The following is an 18,195-nucleotide window of genomic DNA, read 5'->3' on the forward strand; positions in this document are numbered from 1 at the left end:
TGACCTGTTTCCTTTGATCCTTTCCACCTTGAGGAAGGCCCGTCAAGTAGCAGGTGTGGGAGTGGAAATCCTTCTACTCTTTTCAACATTGCTAAGGTAAACATGGGAGAAATTCAGCTGCTGAAGAGATCCAACTCTGGCTCTTTGGAAGGCCAGAAGCTCTCTCTCTCTCTCTCTCTGTTCATCCTGTAAACATAGAGCTATTGAGCAAAATAAATAAATAAATAAAATACAGCCATTTCCTCTAACTTTTTCTTTCCTTCTTTTTTTTTTTTAAGGCCTGAACTTCCTGCTGCTGCTCACAAGGATGCTTTTTATTTTTAACTTCTTGTTTTCCCCACTTCCAACCCCGGCACTGATCTGCATCCTGACCTTTGGAGCTGCCATCTTCCTGTGGCTGATTTACAGACCTCAGTCCATCATGCCTCTTGTTGACCTGGACAACCAGTCGGTGGGAATTGAGGTAATTTACCAAATCACCCATTCAGTTGGTCAACCTTGATCTCACACACAAACGGTCCTTCGGGGTCTTAAGATAACTGGTGGAGGAGACTGGGTGGAGGGTAAGCCTTTCTGGTTAGCAAAAACACAGTTTAAGTAAGCTTAACTTCTAGTAAAGGCACATTTTCCTTTGTAATAAAATGAAATCACAACTTTTATTGCTTTGACAACACCGGTAATCTAGACCTGGGGTTGGCATACTACAGCCTGCAGGCAAAACTACCTTTCTCCGTGTGAGTAGCAAGCTAAGAATTTTTAAAAACTATTTTATTTTTCCTTTGTAGTGTTGCCCCTCCAGCATATGGAATTTCCCAGGCCAGGGGTAGAATTGGAGCTGCAGCTGCTGGTCTATACCACAGCCACGCCAACTCCAGATCCGAGGCCCATCTATAACCCAAGCTAGAGCCAGCAACAACACTGGATCCTTAACCCACTGAGTGAGGCCAGGGATCAAACCTGCATCCTCATGGATACTAGTCATATTCTTAACCTGCTGAGCCACAACAGGAACTCTGTATTTTTAAAGGGATGTGTAAAAAATTTAAAAAGAGGGATAGCTCCTGTATGTTCCACATAGCCTAAAGTATCGACTGGCCCTTTACAGAAAGTTTTGCTGAATGATGACCTTGATGACAGAGTCAGTCCTCTGGGGACAGGAGAGTGTTTTTTATCGAGATACCCAAAGCCTGAGATGGTAGAGAAGTTATTGAGTTCATTGCCAGCTTCGAGTTAATATTCATTCTTCAAATAGACAGACATTGAACTGGGCTTATCCCCTCAGTTCCCTGACTTGATAGAAAATCACAGAGCTTCTTATGTATCTTTGAGTTGAGGGAAAGCTCCAAGAATGTTCTCTCATGATTTTTCGTCTTCAACCCTTTTCAGAGAAAAAAAGTATTCCTGTTTCTTTGTAAGGCCAACCACTCCTGATCTTTCAACAAACCTGTTCCTCTCCTCGGGAATCTTACTCCAAGTTACTTCCACTCTCCACCACACCCCCTTTTATTTGGAAGATGTTCATAGCATCTTCCTGTTCTGCTGATCCTGCTGCTACAGGCCATTTTTGCTTTTTAGGGCCGCACTTATGGCACGTAGAGGTTCCCAGGCTAGGGGTCCAATTGGAGCTACAGCTGTCACGGCAACATCAGATCCAAGCCACATCTGCAACCTACACCACAGCTCACGGCTACGCCAGATCCTTAACTTGCTGAGCAAGGCCAGGAATTGATCCCGCAACCTCATGGTTCCTAGTCAGATTCATTTCCCCTGGGCCATGACTGGAACTCCTGCCCCCAAGTCTTTAAGAGCAGTCTGTTTGTTGAGTTCCCCTTCTGAACTTCAACCCACTAGATCTGACCTTTATTGCTACCATCTCCCCAAACTTTTCGGCATCTGTCATAATCTATCTTCGAAATTCCATGCTTTCTCCCTCTGCCTTCCTCTCAGCTGATTTGACACTTCTTTCCCAAAACTTCTACTTTTGCTTTCAGAATATCCTTCAATGAGGTTTCTTCTTAATTCCAAGACAGTCTCACTTCATCACTTAGATTCTTTCCTCTCCTCATCCTAGAGTGTCTTTCACCATCTTTTGATTCCTCTAAAGCAGGGGTTTGCAAACATGTGTGAAGACGAGTGAGGACTTTAGGCTTTGCAGACCATGTGGCTTGTGTTTCATTGTAAATGCTTGTGCAGGGCTCTGTTCCAATAAAACTTTATTTACAAAAGCAGGTGACAAGCCATATCTGGCCCCAGATTATAGTCTGCCAATCCCTGCTTTAAATCCTCACAGCTGAGAAAATCCCTCCTCTTTTATGAGATGAAAATGTACCTAACAGGCTACAATACCCAAATCTGACTTTCTAGTTGACTTCTCTCCTGAGTTCCAGTAGATCTCAGTGACCTCAAGTACCTCAGGCTCCACACATCTCTTTATTGTATATCATCTCCCTTACACACACACACACACACACACACACACACACACACACACACATATCCTTCCTTCCCTGTTTCCCCTCCTGCTTTATCTCAGTTAAATGTATGTCTTCTTACCCAGTTGCCTAAAATTGAGTTGAATCATTTTTTATTCTTCATCCATGTAAATAGATGGCAAGACCGCATCTTTCCTTCCTTGAAGAAGGACTTTATTGTTGACGTCTTAATGTGACATCTCATGAAAATCCTCCCTGATGCTCCAGGTTAAGCCAGATCTCTCGTCATGGCCTTATCATTACCTCAGTTTTATATCCCATATCTTGGGAGAATTTACATTTTTGAATGCTTATGTAATTGATGCCTATTCCTCATGAAACTAACTTCCATGAGGGTTGAACCATGTTGACAACTCCTTATGCATCTCCAGGATCTAAATCAGGGCCTGACCCTATAATTCCAGCTGACATTTCTAGACAAATCCCTAGAGACTTCCTCTTCCTCAAATACTCTCTTCTAGAGCTGCCCACCAGAATCTGCCATGTGTTTTCTTGCCTCTGAGCCACCTTTTTTTTTTTTAAATTCAATTATAATTGATTTGTAATACTGTGTTAGTTTCAGGTTACAGCATAGTGATTCTTTTTTTTTTTTTGCAGATGATATTCCCTTATAGATTATTATAAGAGATTGGGTATGATTCCCTGTGCTATATAGTAAGTCTTTGTTGCTTCCTCTGTGCCTTTATTCAGGCTGTTCCTTCTCTGAATTGTTCTCTTTTCCCTCCCCTCTTTGAAACCACATCTTTTTGGCCTTCAGAGTCTCTATTAAAGTAATATTTCTTTTCTGTATCCTTTTTACTTAATACAAAATAGGTTGCTTCATGAATCTCCCAAAACATATATTATTATTACAACATGTACATAACAGTATTATATTTGCGTGTTTCTCCCTTTTCCAAAAACTCTTGTTTATGGGGTGCTCATGGGCAGTGATTTTGTCTTAACTCACTTTGCATCTACAGATTTTGCAGTGTCTGGAACATGGTCTGCATTTGATAGATGCTTTAAATTTAATATGATTTTTTAGGAGTTCCTGTTGTGGCACAGTGGTTAACGAACCCAACTAGGAACCATGAGGTTGCTGGTTCGATCCCTGGCTTCGCTCAGTGGGTTAAGGATCTGGCGTTGCCGTAAGCTGTGGTATAGGTCACAGACTCAGCTCCGATCCACGTTGCTGTGGCATAGGCTAGCAGCTACATTTCTGATTGGACCCCTAGTCTAGGAATCTCCATATGCCAGGGGAGCAGCCCAGGAAATGCGCCCCCCCCAAAAAAAAATTAAAAAAAAAAAACCTTTCAGAATTTAATATGATTTTTTAAAAGGAGATCTCTTTGTGCGTGTGTGTGCGCATGCGCATACACGCACCCAGGGAGGTGGCGGGAGCCTGTCAAAAACATAATTGTGACAATCTCTGGGTTTCTCTGATGTGAAGATTCTATAATTTTGAGATTTAAAAAACTGATTGATTAAATACGAAAGGGGTCATGCCTGTGACCTCAATGGTTGGCATTTATATTCTTTTCAATTCAATCCGTAAGAGTTTGGAAAGGGCGGGGAAAAACTCAGCCTTGAACTAAACTTGGTCTTGTACCTTAGGGAGGAGCACGTAGAGGTCCTTTCCAGAAGGACTATAACCTGATGGGTCACTACTTCTCAGATGCCAGCACGGTGTATGAAATTTTCCAAAGAGGACTTGCTTTGTCTGGTAAGTCTGGTCTAACCTTGCCTGTAAGACCAAGGCGGGGTCTTGTTCTATACCTCCCCTTCCCTGTCTCACTGTTATAACTCCAGCTGTCTAAATGGGGTGGTCTGAGAATCACAGCCTGCAGGGTGGAGGAGACATGAGCACAGTTATCAGGATGGGTGCTGGAAAGTGTGTAGTAGGACAGAATTGGCTTCAAAGTGCAGTGCTTCTATTGCCAGCTATGTGACTCTGCAGAAACAGCTTTGCCTCTCGAATCCATTCCTCACTTAAGGCAAGGAGAACTTCCAAGTTGTTAAAGAGTTAACAGTAGGAGTTCCCCTTGTGGATCAGTAGCAAATCCAACTAGTATCCATGAGGATGCAGAGTCGATCCCTGGCCTTGCTTAATGGGTTAAGGATCTGGCATTTGCTGTGAGCTGTGGTGTAGGTCACAGACGTGTCTCGGATCTGGCAATGCTGTGGCTGTGGCTGTGGCTGGCAGCTGTAGCTCTGATTTGACTCCTAGTCCAGGAACTTCCATACACCACAGGTGCGGCCCTAAAACGGGAAAAAAAAAAAAAAAAGTCAACAGTAGTGTGTTTCGATTACTTCACTAGTACATTATGTTTGTGTAAAAACACACTTTTCATAAATGCAATTCCCTGCATTACAAAATCTGAGCCAGAATTAGCATTCAGGCCTCCTGACTTCTTACCTTGCCCTTGCTCTCAGTATCATAATACTGGCCCATGGCACTGCTCTTAGTATCACAGAAGGTAATTATCTTGTGGATTTTTTTGGAAACATCACCGCATGACCTTTGGTGGGTTCTTTTGGGGCATATCAAGGCTCAGTACTTGTATCTTACATCATTGAACACAATGCTAGGTACACTCATTTCCTTTGGAAATCAACTGGCCTGTAACTCTCCCTATAACTTTTCTCTTTGGGGTGATAGTCTGTCCAGGCAGAGGTTTGCCTATGTGACTTTTGGTCCCTCCCTTCCCTTCTGCCTTTTAACTATGACTACAACATTTAATAGCCAGCTGTTGTCACGTGCCAACCAGACTATAGTAGCTCATATATCCCATCTACTTAATTGTTCCTGTTCCTTAAGGATTAGTTGTTCTCACCCCCATTTTCAAAAGGGAAGAAATGGAAGGTCAGAGGTTCAGGAACATTTCAAAGGTGACAGAACTAGAATATGTTGACACTAATACTGAAATTTCTATTTCTGACTAGCTGGATTATTCTATTTTAAGTCAGCTCTGAAGCGTTCTATAAAAATTGTTGCCCCTCAAGACAATGAAAGGTTTTTAGTAAAGAAAACTTCGGAGTTACCATCGTGGCTCATTGGTTAACAAACCCAACTAGTATCCATAAAGACGTGGGTGTGATTCCTGGCCTTGCTCAGTGGTTTAAGGATCCAGTGTTGCCTTAGGTCACAGATGTGGCGAGGACCCAGCATTGCTGTGGCTGGGGTGTAGGCTGGCAGCTATAGCTCCTATTCCACCACCAGCTTGGGAACTTCCATATGCTGTGGGTGCCGCCCCCACCCCCCGGAAAAAAAAAAAAAAAGAAAGAAAGGAAAAGAAGGAGTTCCCATCATGGCTCGGTGGTTAATGAATCCGACTAAGGAACCATGAGGTTGAGGGTTCGATGCCTGGCCTTGCTCAGTGGGTTAAGGGTCCAGCGTTACCTTGAGCTGTGGTGTAGTTTGCAGATGTGGCTTGGATCCCATGTTGCTGTGGCTGTGGTGTAGGCAGGTGGCTACAGCTCCTATTAGACCCCTAGCCTGGGAACCTCCATATGCCGCGGGGGAGCCCTATAAAAGACAAAAAAAAAAAAAAGGGAAAGGAAAAAGGAAAGGAAAGGAAAGGGGAAAGGAAACAAAAGGAAAGAAAACTTATCTCTGAAGGCTCCAAAAGAGACTGTACTTGGTATTTCTGCCTCCAAATCGGCACTTACTTAGACTTCCATGCAACAGCAAACAAACCCCAAACCACCATTAGTTTACTTATTGGGGCACTTGAGATAGTCTATGGCTATTAGGATAGGTTTTCCCTTGGGATTTTCCATTTCTTGAAGTTTCCTTCATTGCGCATGTGCTGTTATTATAATGACAAACATCATTTAGCACGTGATCTGTAGCACAGGGGACACTACTTTAACTCAAAACTCAACAGGTAACGTTGAAATTGCTTCTCATGTAATTGGCATGAGAAATCTAGCATGCCTATTTTCATAGAAAAGTGACACTTCTGTTCACAACTTGGATTGGCTACATTTGCCCCGATCTGTATCTTTAATCCCTACCCAGCAGACGGTCCATGTTGAGAATCACCTGTGGATAATGTTTAAAATATAGATCCTCTGGAGTTCCCGTCGTGGCGCAGTGGTTAACGAATCCAACTAGGAACCATGTGGTTGCAGGTTCGATCCCTGGCCATGCTCAGTGGGTTAAGGATCCAGCATTGCCGTGAGCTGTGGTGTAGGTCGCAGACGTGCTCAGATCCCGCGCTGCTGTGGCTCTGGCATAGGCCGGTGGCAACAGCTCCGATTCGACCCCTAGCCTGGGAACCTCCATATGCTGCAGGAGCAGCCCTAGAAAAGGCAAAAAGCCAAATAATAATAATAATAATAATAAATAAATAAATAAATAAATAAAATATAGATCCTCTGGCTCCATCTTATTCCAGACAGTTTGACCTCAGACAACAAATATTTAGCAAAGCTTTCCAGGGGTACTGCATGCCAGAGTTTTGACTCTACTCAGCTTAGGGCCCCAATTTTTCCAAGAAGTCATTAACGGGCAGGCTCTTTGTAGATGGCCATGTCTTGGAACAGAAGAAGATCTAAGTTGACTAAATTAGTCATGTGCTAGGCTGTTGCCTGGTCAGGACTTCAGCTAATCAGAATGAAGCTGATTAGAACATGGAGTTTAAGGAGATCCCAGTAGGTGTCCCTTTGGGCCAATTATACGGCTTGTTCCTTGGCCATGGGCCTCTGCTAGTATTTTCATCAACACAGAAGTAATAAGGAGATGCAGTATAGTTTTCCCCACCTTTGTCAGCTCTGCCACTTACTGAGTGAGCTCGAAGCTGCCCCAGCCCTTTGTGATTCCTGGTACCGGGGATAATGGTAGTTACTGGGAAGACCCAATGAATTAATACGCCTAGCAGAGAGTAAGCCCTCCATAAATAGTAGTTATCACTGGTGATTAATGTTATTACAAAAAAAAAAAATCCCATTGGTAGAGCACCAGTGGTACAGGCTCTAGGCTGGAGCAATGGCTGTGAACACCCAACAGCAGGGCTTGTCGGGCTTCAGGGAAAGTTTCAGTCTAAGACTTGACTTCTTGAGCTTACATGTCGCTGATGCAGCAGAAAGAAAAAGTCCTAACCTTTCCTGTGGACAATCTCCTCATTCATTTTTGCACATCTCTTTAATCAGAGTGGCTGTCTTCTTTCCTGCTTTCTTTCCATTTCCCTCTATCATGTAGTCTGGAAGTTCACTGATTCACCTCAGGATTCCCAGTGACCTTCTCTTTGAAGTCTTCCTTTGGGCTAGACCTTAGTTCCTCTCGGCAGTTTGGCTAGATCCTCTCTGCAAAATTTCCTTCCCTTCTCATTTTCTATTTATAGCTCATTCGTGTTGTGACTTTGATGGAGGGGTTTCTCTGAAGTTAGGATTTTTCTTTAGTTTCATACCATAACTTCTGTGGCTTCTATGGTTGACATTACTGTTTATTTTAGTAAGTGGATGTTCCCAGACGTCTTTTGATTTTTAAAAAAAGGTGAAGTAGTTTCAGTGTTCAGAGGCTTGATGCTTCTATTGTCAAACGTTAAGACACAGTTGTAAAAATATTGAAGGCAAGTGTATGTATGTGTGAGTACACATGTGTCCTCGTGTGTGTGTTCTTGTCGTCCTTTATGCATCTCATTCTCTCGGAAGACACGCTTATATAAATGGGCAAAGCACATTACCAGATGATTTATGAGAGGAAATAAAACGTAACAAACAAGGGAAACGGTCCCACGTTAATAGCTGTTAAAGAAATGAGACTAAAAGAATAACTTTTAAAAGCTATTAAATCAGAAGACATTAAAAAGAGACTATTTAATGTCTGTGACTTGTTATATTGCTGATGGGAGAAAAACAAATTATCACAACTGCTCCACCAAGCAACGTGGGACCAGGTATCAAAAGCCTGGGCTGCCTGACCAGCCACTTCCTGCTGCCCTTCCCAACCCAGTTACTTTGTTTTAGAGGCTCTACTCTAAGAAAATGTTCTAAATTTAAAATGACCAATTTGAAAATATGGATCATAGCATCACCTGAGGGGTCAGTCTTGGAAACAATCTAAATGCCCACAATGGGAGAAATTCACCTATACAGTAGAACCCTCTGTTGTTCGGCTATAATAAGCCATTGAAATCTCTGTAAAGAAGAACAACAGGGGAATATTTATATAAAACAGAGGATATAAGAAGGATACCGAAACATGGACGTGGGATGAACCTAACTCTGTAAAACTATGCAAAGGAAGTATGAAAGGAAATATCAGTGTTAACAACGGTGTTAATATGATGAGGTTATTGATGACGCGTATTTGAGTTTTTCCTAAATTTTCGTAAGCATGTGTTTCTTTTATTGTAGGGAAGCTCAGTCCAAGATTATCTGATACGCACTGTGTGGGTTTACTTGTCTGTCGGCTTTTGTTGGCTCACATCATGTGGGCTAGTCCATATTCATGGCTTTCTCCAAATGCCTGGAGGTCATGTATTCCAACATGGAACCACTCTTGTTTCGTAACATTTCCTAAATGTTTCAAATGTAGCTTGCAAGGCTCTGTCTGCCTTTGGGAACTAAGTACTTACTGACTTCGAATTCTCTTGATGCATAGGAGAAGCTCACATCCTTACTGGGTTTATCCTTTGTATCTTGTCTTTTTACCTTCTCTGGTCCAAAGAATTTGCAACTGGAACTGATTTTCTTTGAATGTTATGTTTTTAGACAATGGGCCTTGCTTGGGATACAGAAAACCAAACCAGCCATACAAATGGTTGTCCTACAAACAGGTAAGTCAAACCCATGATTTTGGATAGATTCTTTTGCTAATGTGGTATCCTGTGTTAACTTGGTCTCTTTCGGGTCTTGACTGCTTTTTTTCTTCTCTCTCTCTTTCTCTCTTCCTCTCTCTTTTATAGGTATCGGATCGAGCAGAATACCTGGGTTCCTTTCTCTTGCATAAAGGATACAAGCCATCACCAGACGAATTAATTGGCATCTTTGCTCAGAATAGGCCAGAGGTAACCATGTTGAAATTAACTCAAGGAAATGAGTCAGGGCTAAGTCTAAAATCTTTAAATTCTACCCCCAATTCAGGACTCTGACATTTGTGGATGACTTATCAATGCTGTTTAAAGACCTCAGATTCTTTAAATATCGTTTTACTTGAAAGAATTACACTTCAGGACCTCTTTCATCCTGGTTGAATATCTAGTGCTGTGTACTAGGTGACTGGACTTCTCTTATGTATCCCATTATGTGTCATTTTAAGTCAGTCTGTTGTATGAGGAAAACAAGGAAGCTATGAGGGCCTGGAAAATAAGAACTTGAAGATGATGTGGAAAGGGGTGTATTTATATTAGAACTGGAATTTGCACATTGTACCTGAACCAGTAATCAAGGCATCCATTGCCACTGAGATAGGCTGTAGCCATCTTTCTGCAGTGAGTGGAAAGCCAATTTTAGATATGAAGATGATTGCAGTTAAACTTATCTCCAAGTTCAAGATAAGAATTAGAGGAGTTCCCGTCATGGCGCAGTGGAAACGAATCCGACTAGGAACAATGTGGGTTCGATCCCTGGCCTTGCTCAGTGGGTTAAGGATCTGGCGTTGCCATGAGCTGTGGTGTAGGTCGCAGGTGCAGTTTGGATTTGGCGTTGCTGTGGCTACGGTGTAGGCCAGCAGCTACAGCTCCGATTAGACCCCTAGCCTGGGAACCTCCATATGCCACGGGTGCGGCCCTAAAAAGACAAAAGATTAAAAAAAAGGAATTAGACCCAGTATCCTCAGAGAAAGCCTTCATGTGCTTTAGAATGGTTGGATGGCCTACTCTCACTAGAGCCAGTTGCTTAATGGAGAATCTGAGAGGCACTGGCCACCCTTTTAGGTGAATCTGCGGCTCCATTGTCATTACACCTGGCCTCAATAAGAAGAGATATAGTCAACTCTGGTTCAGGAACTTCACACCAGACCTAGTGCCACAGTCCGCTAGGGCTGCCATAGCAGAATACCACACACAGGTGGCTTAAACAACAGACATTAATTTTCTCACAGTTCTGGAGCCTGGAAGCCCAAGATGAAGGTGTCTGCAGACTGGGTTTCTCCTGAGGCCTCTCTTCTTGCAGACAGCTGCCTTCCTGCTGTGTCCTCACATGACTTTTTCTCTGCCATCCTCAGCATTGCTTCCTCTTCCTAGGACAGAAATTATACTGGATCAGGGCCCCATCCTTGTGACCTCATCGAACCTTAGTCACCTCCTCATGGGCACTATCTACAAGAGCAATCACAGTGGGGTTAGAGCTTCAACATAAATTTTAGGAGGGAACAAAATTCCATTCACAACACCAAGACTGACATTTAAGGCCCACCATTAGCAGATTCTGAGCCACCTTTCCTGTTCATTTCCTGTCACTCTTCATGCGCTCTCAGGTATATATCATGATGTCATGCAGCCCTATCTTTGTTCATTCACTTCCTTCTTCCTCGAATGCCTTCTCTAGCTTCCTCTCCATAACCAGATCCTAGCAGTCCTTCCAAGCCCTGCTCAATTTCCATGACTCTTCCCAAAGCAGTCTCAGATAGCTTCCCCCATGCCTCAGAGTGGCCCTGCCTTCTTTTTTTTATTTTGTCCTTTTGCCATTTCTTGGACCGCTCCTGTGGCATATGGAGGTTCCCAGGCTAGGGGTCCAATTGGAGCTGTAGCCGCCAGCCTACGCCAGAGTCATAGCAACTCGGGATCTGAGCCGCGTCTGCAACCTACACCACAGCTCATGGCAATGCCGGATCCTTAACCCACTGAGAAGGCCAGGGATCGAACCCGCAACCTCATGATTCCTAGTCGGATTCACTAACCAATGAGCCATGATGGGAACTCCGGCCCTGCCTTCTTAAGACTCCCTAATGCTTTCCTGAACGCTTAGAGATAGAACTTACATACTCTACCTTCATTTCATAGTTGTCTCTGTGCCTATCTTATCTCCTTTATTTAATCATATTTTATAGCATTAGGAGCAGCAGCCCCTAGGACACAACAGTGATTTTTTTTTTTTTTACCACAGAGCCACCAAATAAGTATTTGTTGACTAAATGACTGAATTAACACTTTTCCTTTTCAAAGTGTACTCCTGTCCTTATTTGAACTTCTCTCCATACAGTGGACCATCTCTGAGTATGCCTGTTACACATACTCCATGGTAGCTGTCCCCTTGTATGAAACCTTGGGAGCAGAGGCCATCAAATTCACTATCAACAAAGGTAAACCTTTGCTGCTGTATTTTATCTTGATTCTTACTTGATGCTGAGCAATTCCTCAAGATCTGCTTTTGGTAGCAGACTTGGAATCCTGGGACCTGAAAAATGCTCGTCTTTCTTGTCCTGTAGTGCCTAGGCTATCATGTAGGGGGGAACATTACAAAAAGCCCATGAGGCAGAGATATATTCATATAGAAGATTCAATGAAATGCTTCAAGGTGGCGTAGTGTGATAATATAGTTTAGTGATAAGACTATTTTCCCTAGCCAGGCTGGATGAAAGACCATGGAGTGAGTAAATAAATCATTCAATTTTGACTATCCTGGTATGAAATCACTGTTTTAATTTCCTATTCTGGTAAACTGAAGTCGGTACACTTAATTAACCAGCATGTACCAATGTCCATGGTGAGTCTGTAGAAAAAAATTGCCCTTGTTAGAGAAACAAAAGTTTCATGGACCAGAAACACATAAACCAAATATTACTTTCTGTTGCAGAATTCATAGGTTAAGTCCATAGATCTGTTTGAACTAAAGACATAATCAGAAGTTTTCTATTTGTGAAAACAAGTATCAAAACAAATGCTAACATTAAAAATCATAAAATCCTCGTCTAGGAAAATTCTCACCTGCCCCCTCCATTCCCTTCGAATCCCTACTCTACCTACTCCCAAAAAATACATGCTGACAGGACCACATCTAAGTGATTCATACATGTCTGTATTCTCAAGCAGGAGGAATTCTGTGGCTTGTATAGAAACTACACTGTCGGCAGCATGCAAGAAAACTAAGTGTTTCTGTTTCAGTGAAGCTGATTCCTTATCAATGGAATGTTTCAGATTTTATACATTAGAAATCTGATTTACAGGAAGTTCCCTTCATGGCTCAGTGGTTAACGAACCCAACTAGGATCCATGAGGATGCAGGTTCGATCCCTGGCCTTGCTCAGTGGGTTAAGAATCAGGTGTTGCTGTGAGCTGTGGTGTAGGTCGCAGACGCGGCTTGAATCCATTGTTGCTGTGGCTGTGGCGTAGGCTGGCAGCTGTAGCTCTGATTCGACTCCGAGCCTGGGAACTTCCATATGCCTGTGGGTGTGGCCCTAAAAAGGAAAAAAAAAAAAAGAAATCTGATATACAGACATAATCTCCTTTGGGGACCCAGTAGCTTTGACATTTTTAAAAATCTCTTCCTCCTCATAAGACAATCAGGTACTCAGCAAAGCAGGAGGGTGACCCTGGCTCAATTTCTGCTTTCAGCTGAGATTGCCACAGTGATCTGTGATAAACCCGAAAAGGCATTGATCCTGATTAAGGATATGGAGAAGGGCCTCATCCCAAGCCTGAAAATGATCATCATCATGGATCCCTTTGAGGATGCCCTGAAGGAGAGAGGGGAGAAAAGTGGACTTGAGATCTTATCCCTGCTTGATGCCGAGGTAATGGGTCTGAAACTCAGCCCGCAGCTGGAAGGCAGGTCTGACACTGTGGGCAGCTTGCAGGCCTTCTACACAGGCTGTCGCTGTCCAGGGAGAGGGGGCAGGAGAGGAGTAAATTTGACTCATGCTGTGAAGCTTTGAGAATCCTTTCCCCAAGACAACTCGGAAACCATGCTCGTGGGTGAGGAAGGTCCGGAGCCAGGATGCACAGACTTCCAAGTCGAGAATTTATAAATACTGAGCTAGTTAAGAATATGGTGCTGGACCCAGGCTTCCTAGGTTTGCATTCCAGCTTCACGTCCATTTGTTGGTGACTTTGGGCCAATTATTTCACATCTTCTTCGCCCCCCCCCGACTCTGTAAAATGGGGATGAAATAGTCCCTACCTCACAGAGGAGCTCTAAAGAGTTAAATGAGAGGCTATCTATAAAGTGCTCAGGACAGTAACTGCTATGTAGTAAGCCCTGAAAGGTCAATTCTTCATATTAGTCAAGAAGATTTGGCCATGGAGTTCCAGCTGTGGCACAGTGGGTTAAGAATCTGACTGCAGTGGCTCAGGTCCCTGCAGAGGTACGGGTTCCATCCCTGGCCCAGCACCATGGGTTAAAGGATCCAGTGTTGCTGCAGCTCTGGTGTAGGTCACAGCTGTGGCTTGGATTCAGCACCTGGCCCCCCAGGAGCTTCCACATGGGTGTGGCCCTAAAAAGAAAAGAAAAAGGATTAGGCGTGGTCCTAGATGACTGACTCTTAAGACTATGATGGGAAATTTGGACTTTGGGATTTAGCTTCTTGAATTGGTGTTCCAGAGAAAACTTACGCTCTTCCCCGTGGTTTTCATTGTGCCTGAATATAGGCTTCTGGGCTTGATCTGGGTTGGAATTTTGATTGTATTCCCACAGAGGTGTTCCCATGCAAAATGGAAAGGGAGGGCTGTGTTTGTCCTGGGACTCTCCATCTCAATGAATATCTTTCTTTCTTGACTTTCTGTTCATGCAGAACATAGGAAAAGAGAACTTCAGAAAACCTGTGGTAAGTTTTCCTTTGCCAGAATTTAAGGCTTGTCATATTCAACTTTCAAAGCTCACAGCAGACTAAGCCCTTGTGCTTCCCCCTCCAGCCTCCTTCACCAGAAGATCTGAGCATCGTCTGCTTCACCAGTGGGACCACAGGTCAGTGCCCAGGAAGCCGCTCCAGAGGCCTCTGGCCAGCCAAAAACATGGCTTGAGTCACTGACCACTGATAGGCTGATAAATATACCTTATAATACCCTTGTACTCAGGGGCTTCTAATCTAAGACGTCTGAGTATGGAGGCCCACATGGAAAAACCTAAGCCTAAGCACACAGACTTCATTGAAAATGCTGGAAGGTGTTTTCATGCTATGGATTTCAGAAAGATATCAGAAAGTCCACTTTCTACCCCATCCCATCACTCTCTCCATTTGACCTACTGGAATGGTTTCACTCAATCAAGGTGGCCCAGTGATAGTTCCTCTTTCTCCCCTGTAGAGCTACCTAGCTATCAGAACTCTCAACAAATTTCAATGTGACCTGTGAGGACCTAGTTACACCCATTCCATTGTGCCTGGTTTATAATGTCATGGTTAACGAATATTGTTAGATCTGAATTCTTAAACATAAAAACAGCTCAAGGTGGGGGGCTACTTGGCTTTCTTTTGGACTGTGTTGCTGAGATTGTAACTGTGTCCTCTCTGGTGGTAGACAGCTCATAATGCTGTCAGCAGTGGAATCCCCAGGGGCCTCAATGTTTCATAAACAGAGTCATACACCATTCATAAAAAGACACAGTGACAGAAGGAGCACTTGGCTCCCTGGAACAGGACCAATCAAATGTAGCTTTGGATTTTTGTCTTTCTTTTTTTTTTGTCTTTTTTTGCTATTTCTTTGGGCCGCTCCCGCAGCACATGGAGGTTCCCAGGCTATGGGTCCAATTGGAGCTGTAGCCGCCGGTCTAGACCACAGCCACAGCAATGCGGGATCTGAGTCACATCTGCGACCTACACCACAGCTCACAGCAATGCCAGATCTTTAACCCACTGAGCAAGGCCAGGAATCGAACCCACAACCTCATGGTTCCTAGTCAGATTTGTTTCTGCTGTGCCACGATGGGAACTCCCCTGTAGCTTTTTATTTCAATTCCAAAGGCTACCTGTCAGCCATATAACAGATTTTTCCACCTCTTATTTCCTATAGGTGACCCCAAAGGAGCCATGATAACCCATCAAAATATTGTTTCAAATGCTGCTTCTTTTCTCAAACGTCTGGAGGTCAGTGGTCGACTGAAAAAGAAGCCCCTGTTGAAATGTGAATCTGTTATAAGATTTTAAAGTTAGAAGAGGCAGAGAGGAAAGAACCAGGTCAAAGCCCCAAGTATGGGCAAATACTAGTGCATCTTTGGAATTTTGCTCTTCTAGGGTCACTATAGATCTCTACACTCAGTGTAATTAGGGCACCCCCCAGAGTTGTGCAGTGCACACCTGCACAACTGTATGTGGCAGTACTAGAAAGTAGTGTTTAAATCTTCTTTGGAGGAAAAAGTTGGCATTAATCCATTGTTGTCTCCTTTCCCTTCCCTGATCTACAGTACACTTTTCAGCCCACCCCTGAGGACGTGTCCATATCCTACCTCCCCTTGGCTCATATGTTTGATAGGATCATACAGGTAAGGAGCCTATATTCCTAGCAGGTGTATGAGAAGAGGGTCCTGACTTGCTAGTCCTATGTTGATTCCAAAGGCAGCTCTGCAACATTTACACTCCTTTCTCTAATGTGAAGGGAGTTCTAATCTTGGCATCACCCTTAACCTGCTGCCAAGCCTTCTCTGCTGAGTGTGTGTGTGCACAATGGGGAAGATGCTTGCTCCTGCCTCACACAGGTGCCTGCAAGTCCGGGGAACTCATGGCCAGGAGCTTATTATCTACCTCTAGTTCTGAGCAGGAATATGAGGCATCATTTCTTTTTTTTCTTTTATTTGGGTTAGATTTTTTCTTCTGGGACCTATTAAAGTTCCCAGTCTAGGGATCAAATTGGAGTTGCAGCTGCTGGCCTGCGGCTCAGTAATAGCAACACCTGATCCTTAGCATTTGCCGCCTATGCTGCAGTTTGCATCAACACCGGGTCTTTAGTCCACTGAGCGAGGCCAGGGATTGAACCCACATCCTCACAGAAACTATGTTAGGTTGAGCCACAGTGGGAAGTCTGATGTTAGACTTTTTGAAAATATCTAGGGTTAGAGAAAAGGAAGTTCTTTACATTGGGGAAGAGAATGAGCATTTGATCTAGGTAAGGTATCCAGAGTGTGTAAGGTGGAGCTGTTCAGGGTTGTGCCTGTGCTGGGGGAAGAGCTGGCCTTTTGGGAGTGGATGGCAAGCTTTTCAGGCTATTCTGAGGCTGATTTGAGAACTGAAAGCAAAAACACTGGTGTTAATATAGATCAGAAAATCCTTTCTCTGCTCCCTGTTTAAAATACCTCTTTAATTAGCTTATCTATTGATGCATGAAATGCCAATGGAAGATCCAGTTCTTTGGGCTAAAAGTGTTGGTATCTGGCTAACAAAATATCACTTCTGATAAGCGTATTTTTTCACATTTTACCATTTCTGAAATTGAGATGTTCTTACAACTGTAGGTATGTTCTGGTTTGATTGGCAGTGTTTTTTCCTTAGTGCTTCATAACAGACTGACAGAGGATGATGCCTTGGATCCCGGCCCAGAGCTGTGGCTGGGGGAGAGGTGGGCCTTCAGTCTCTCAATCTGTCTGACCTGTGCTGCCGCCTCAGCAGACATGAATTTCCATCCTGTCGAGGGGGTAGGGTCTCAAAGTTCTAGGCACCTGAATTGTCAGGTACCTGAACAGAGAAAAGTGATCATGGACCTCCTCAATTCTGTCCCAAACAAACTCCACCCAGTTGTGGTCCTTCGGCTCTGAGACCTTCTTTTGGTTTTGCTTTTAGGTTATTATGTTCTCTTGTGGAGCCAGAGTTGGATTCTTCCAAGGAGATATTCAGTTGCTGCCTGATGACATGAAGACTCTGAAGCCCACGCTACTTCCTGTGGTGCCTCGACTCCTTAACAAGATTTATGATAAGGTACTAATCTTGCTTCTGCTGGGCTGGCCCCAAGATGCAAGAACTGCCTGTGGCTTAGGCCTGACTAAAAACTCTTAGGGACTCTCTGTTGCTAAGGAATGTGTACCAATTCCACCCCTTACCCCTACCAGCATGTCCTTACAGCCACATTTACACATGCAGCCCTGAAAAACCATAATAAATGAAACCCCCTCTCGATGAGATTACCTGGACGTGATCTGGAGAAAGAGATTAATTCAGAAGGTTGGGGAGCCCCCCTCACAATTCTGCTGCCTTACCGGGCAGTTGTTACTCTGACTTCCTAACACTTACTGGTTAGTGTGCTTCTTGCCCAGGTGCCAGCCCTCCCCCCACCCCCATAGTAAACAATTCATATGCATTCCATCATTTAATTCCTACAAAAGCCCAGGAAATCATACCTACATTTATTATCCCTAACTTAGACTAAATCTTGGAGGTTAAATAATTTGTCCAGAGTCATATCTAATAAAGGGGTCAGGCCAGAATCCTACTGCCACATAAAAGTTTTAGTTGTCATTGATCACCACTCCGTTTTTCATTAGCGATAGAAAAATATGATTTTTTTTTTTTTTTTTTAGGGCCGCACCCTCGGCATATGGAGGTTCCCTGGCTAGGGGTGGAATCAGAGCTGCAGCCACTGGCCCACGCCACAGCCACAACGCCACCAGATGCATGCTTCATCTGTGACCTACACCACAGTTCACAGCAACGCTTAACCACTGAGCAAAGCCAGGGATCGAACCTGCAACCCCATGGTTCCTAGTTGGATTCATTTCCACTGCGCCATGATGGGAACTCCTGATTTTTTTTTTTTTTTTTTTTTAATGGCTGCACTCATGGCATATGGAAGTTCCCAGGCCAGGCAGGGGTTGAATCTGAGCTACAGCTATGACCTACACAGTGACTGGAGCCGCT

At 43.8% G+C, this 18,195-nt stretch overlaps 1 protein-coding gene across 2 annotated transcripts in view; it reads left to right on the forward strand.

Moving 5' to 3' along the window:
• Positions 1-18,195, forward strand: part of ACSL5 (acyl-CoA synthetase long chain family member 5) — a 48,673-nt gene that overhangs the window by 20,074 nt on the left and 10,404 nt on the right. For both annotated transcript variants that reach the window (XM_047759898.1, XM_047759899.1), the window contains exons 2-12: positions 279-463; positions 4,089-4,197; positions 9,192-9,256; positions 9,386-9,487; positions 11,622-11,721; positions 12,974-13,152; positions 14,149-14,181; positions 14,270-14,321; positions 15,365-15,438; positions 15,756-15,833; positions 17,125-17,259. In XM_047759898.1, coding sequence (XP_047615854.1) covers positions 308-463; positions 4,089-4,197; positions 9,192-9,256; positions 9,386-9,487; positions 11,622-11,721; positions 12,974-13,152; positions 14,149-14,181; positions 14,270-14,321; positions 15,365-15,438; positions 15,756-15,833; positions 17,125-17,259 — 1,083 coding nt within the window. In that variant the 5' untranslated portion in view covers positions 279-307. The remainder of the gene's footprint in view (positions 1-278; positions 464-4,088; positions 4,198-9,191; positions 9,257-9,385; positions 9,488-11,621; positions 11,722-12,973; positions 13,153-14,148; positions 14,182-14,269; positions 14,322-15,364; positions 15,439-15,755; positions 15,834-17,124; positions 17,260-18,195) is intronic.

This window comes from Phacochoerus africanus, chromosome 15, assembly GCF_016906955.1.
Source record: "Phacochoerus africanus isolate WHEZ1 chromosome 15, ROS_Pafr_v1, whole genome shotgun sequence".
NCBI classification, from domain to species: domain Eukaryota; kingdom Metazoa; phylum Chordata; class Mammalia; order Artiodactyla; family Suidae; genus Phacochoerus; species Phacochoerus africanus.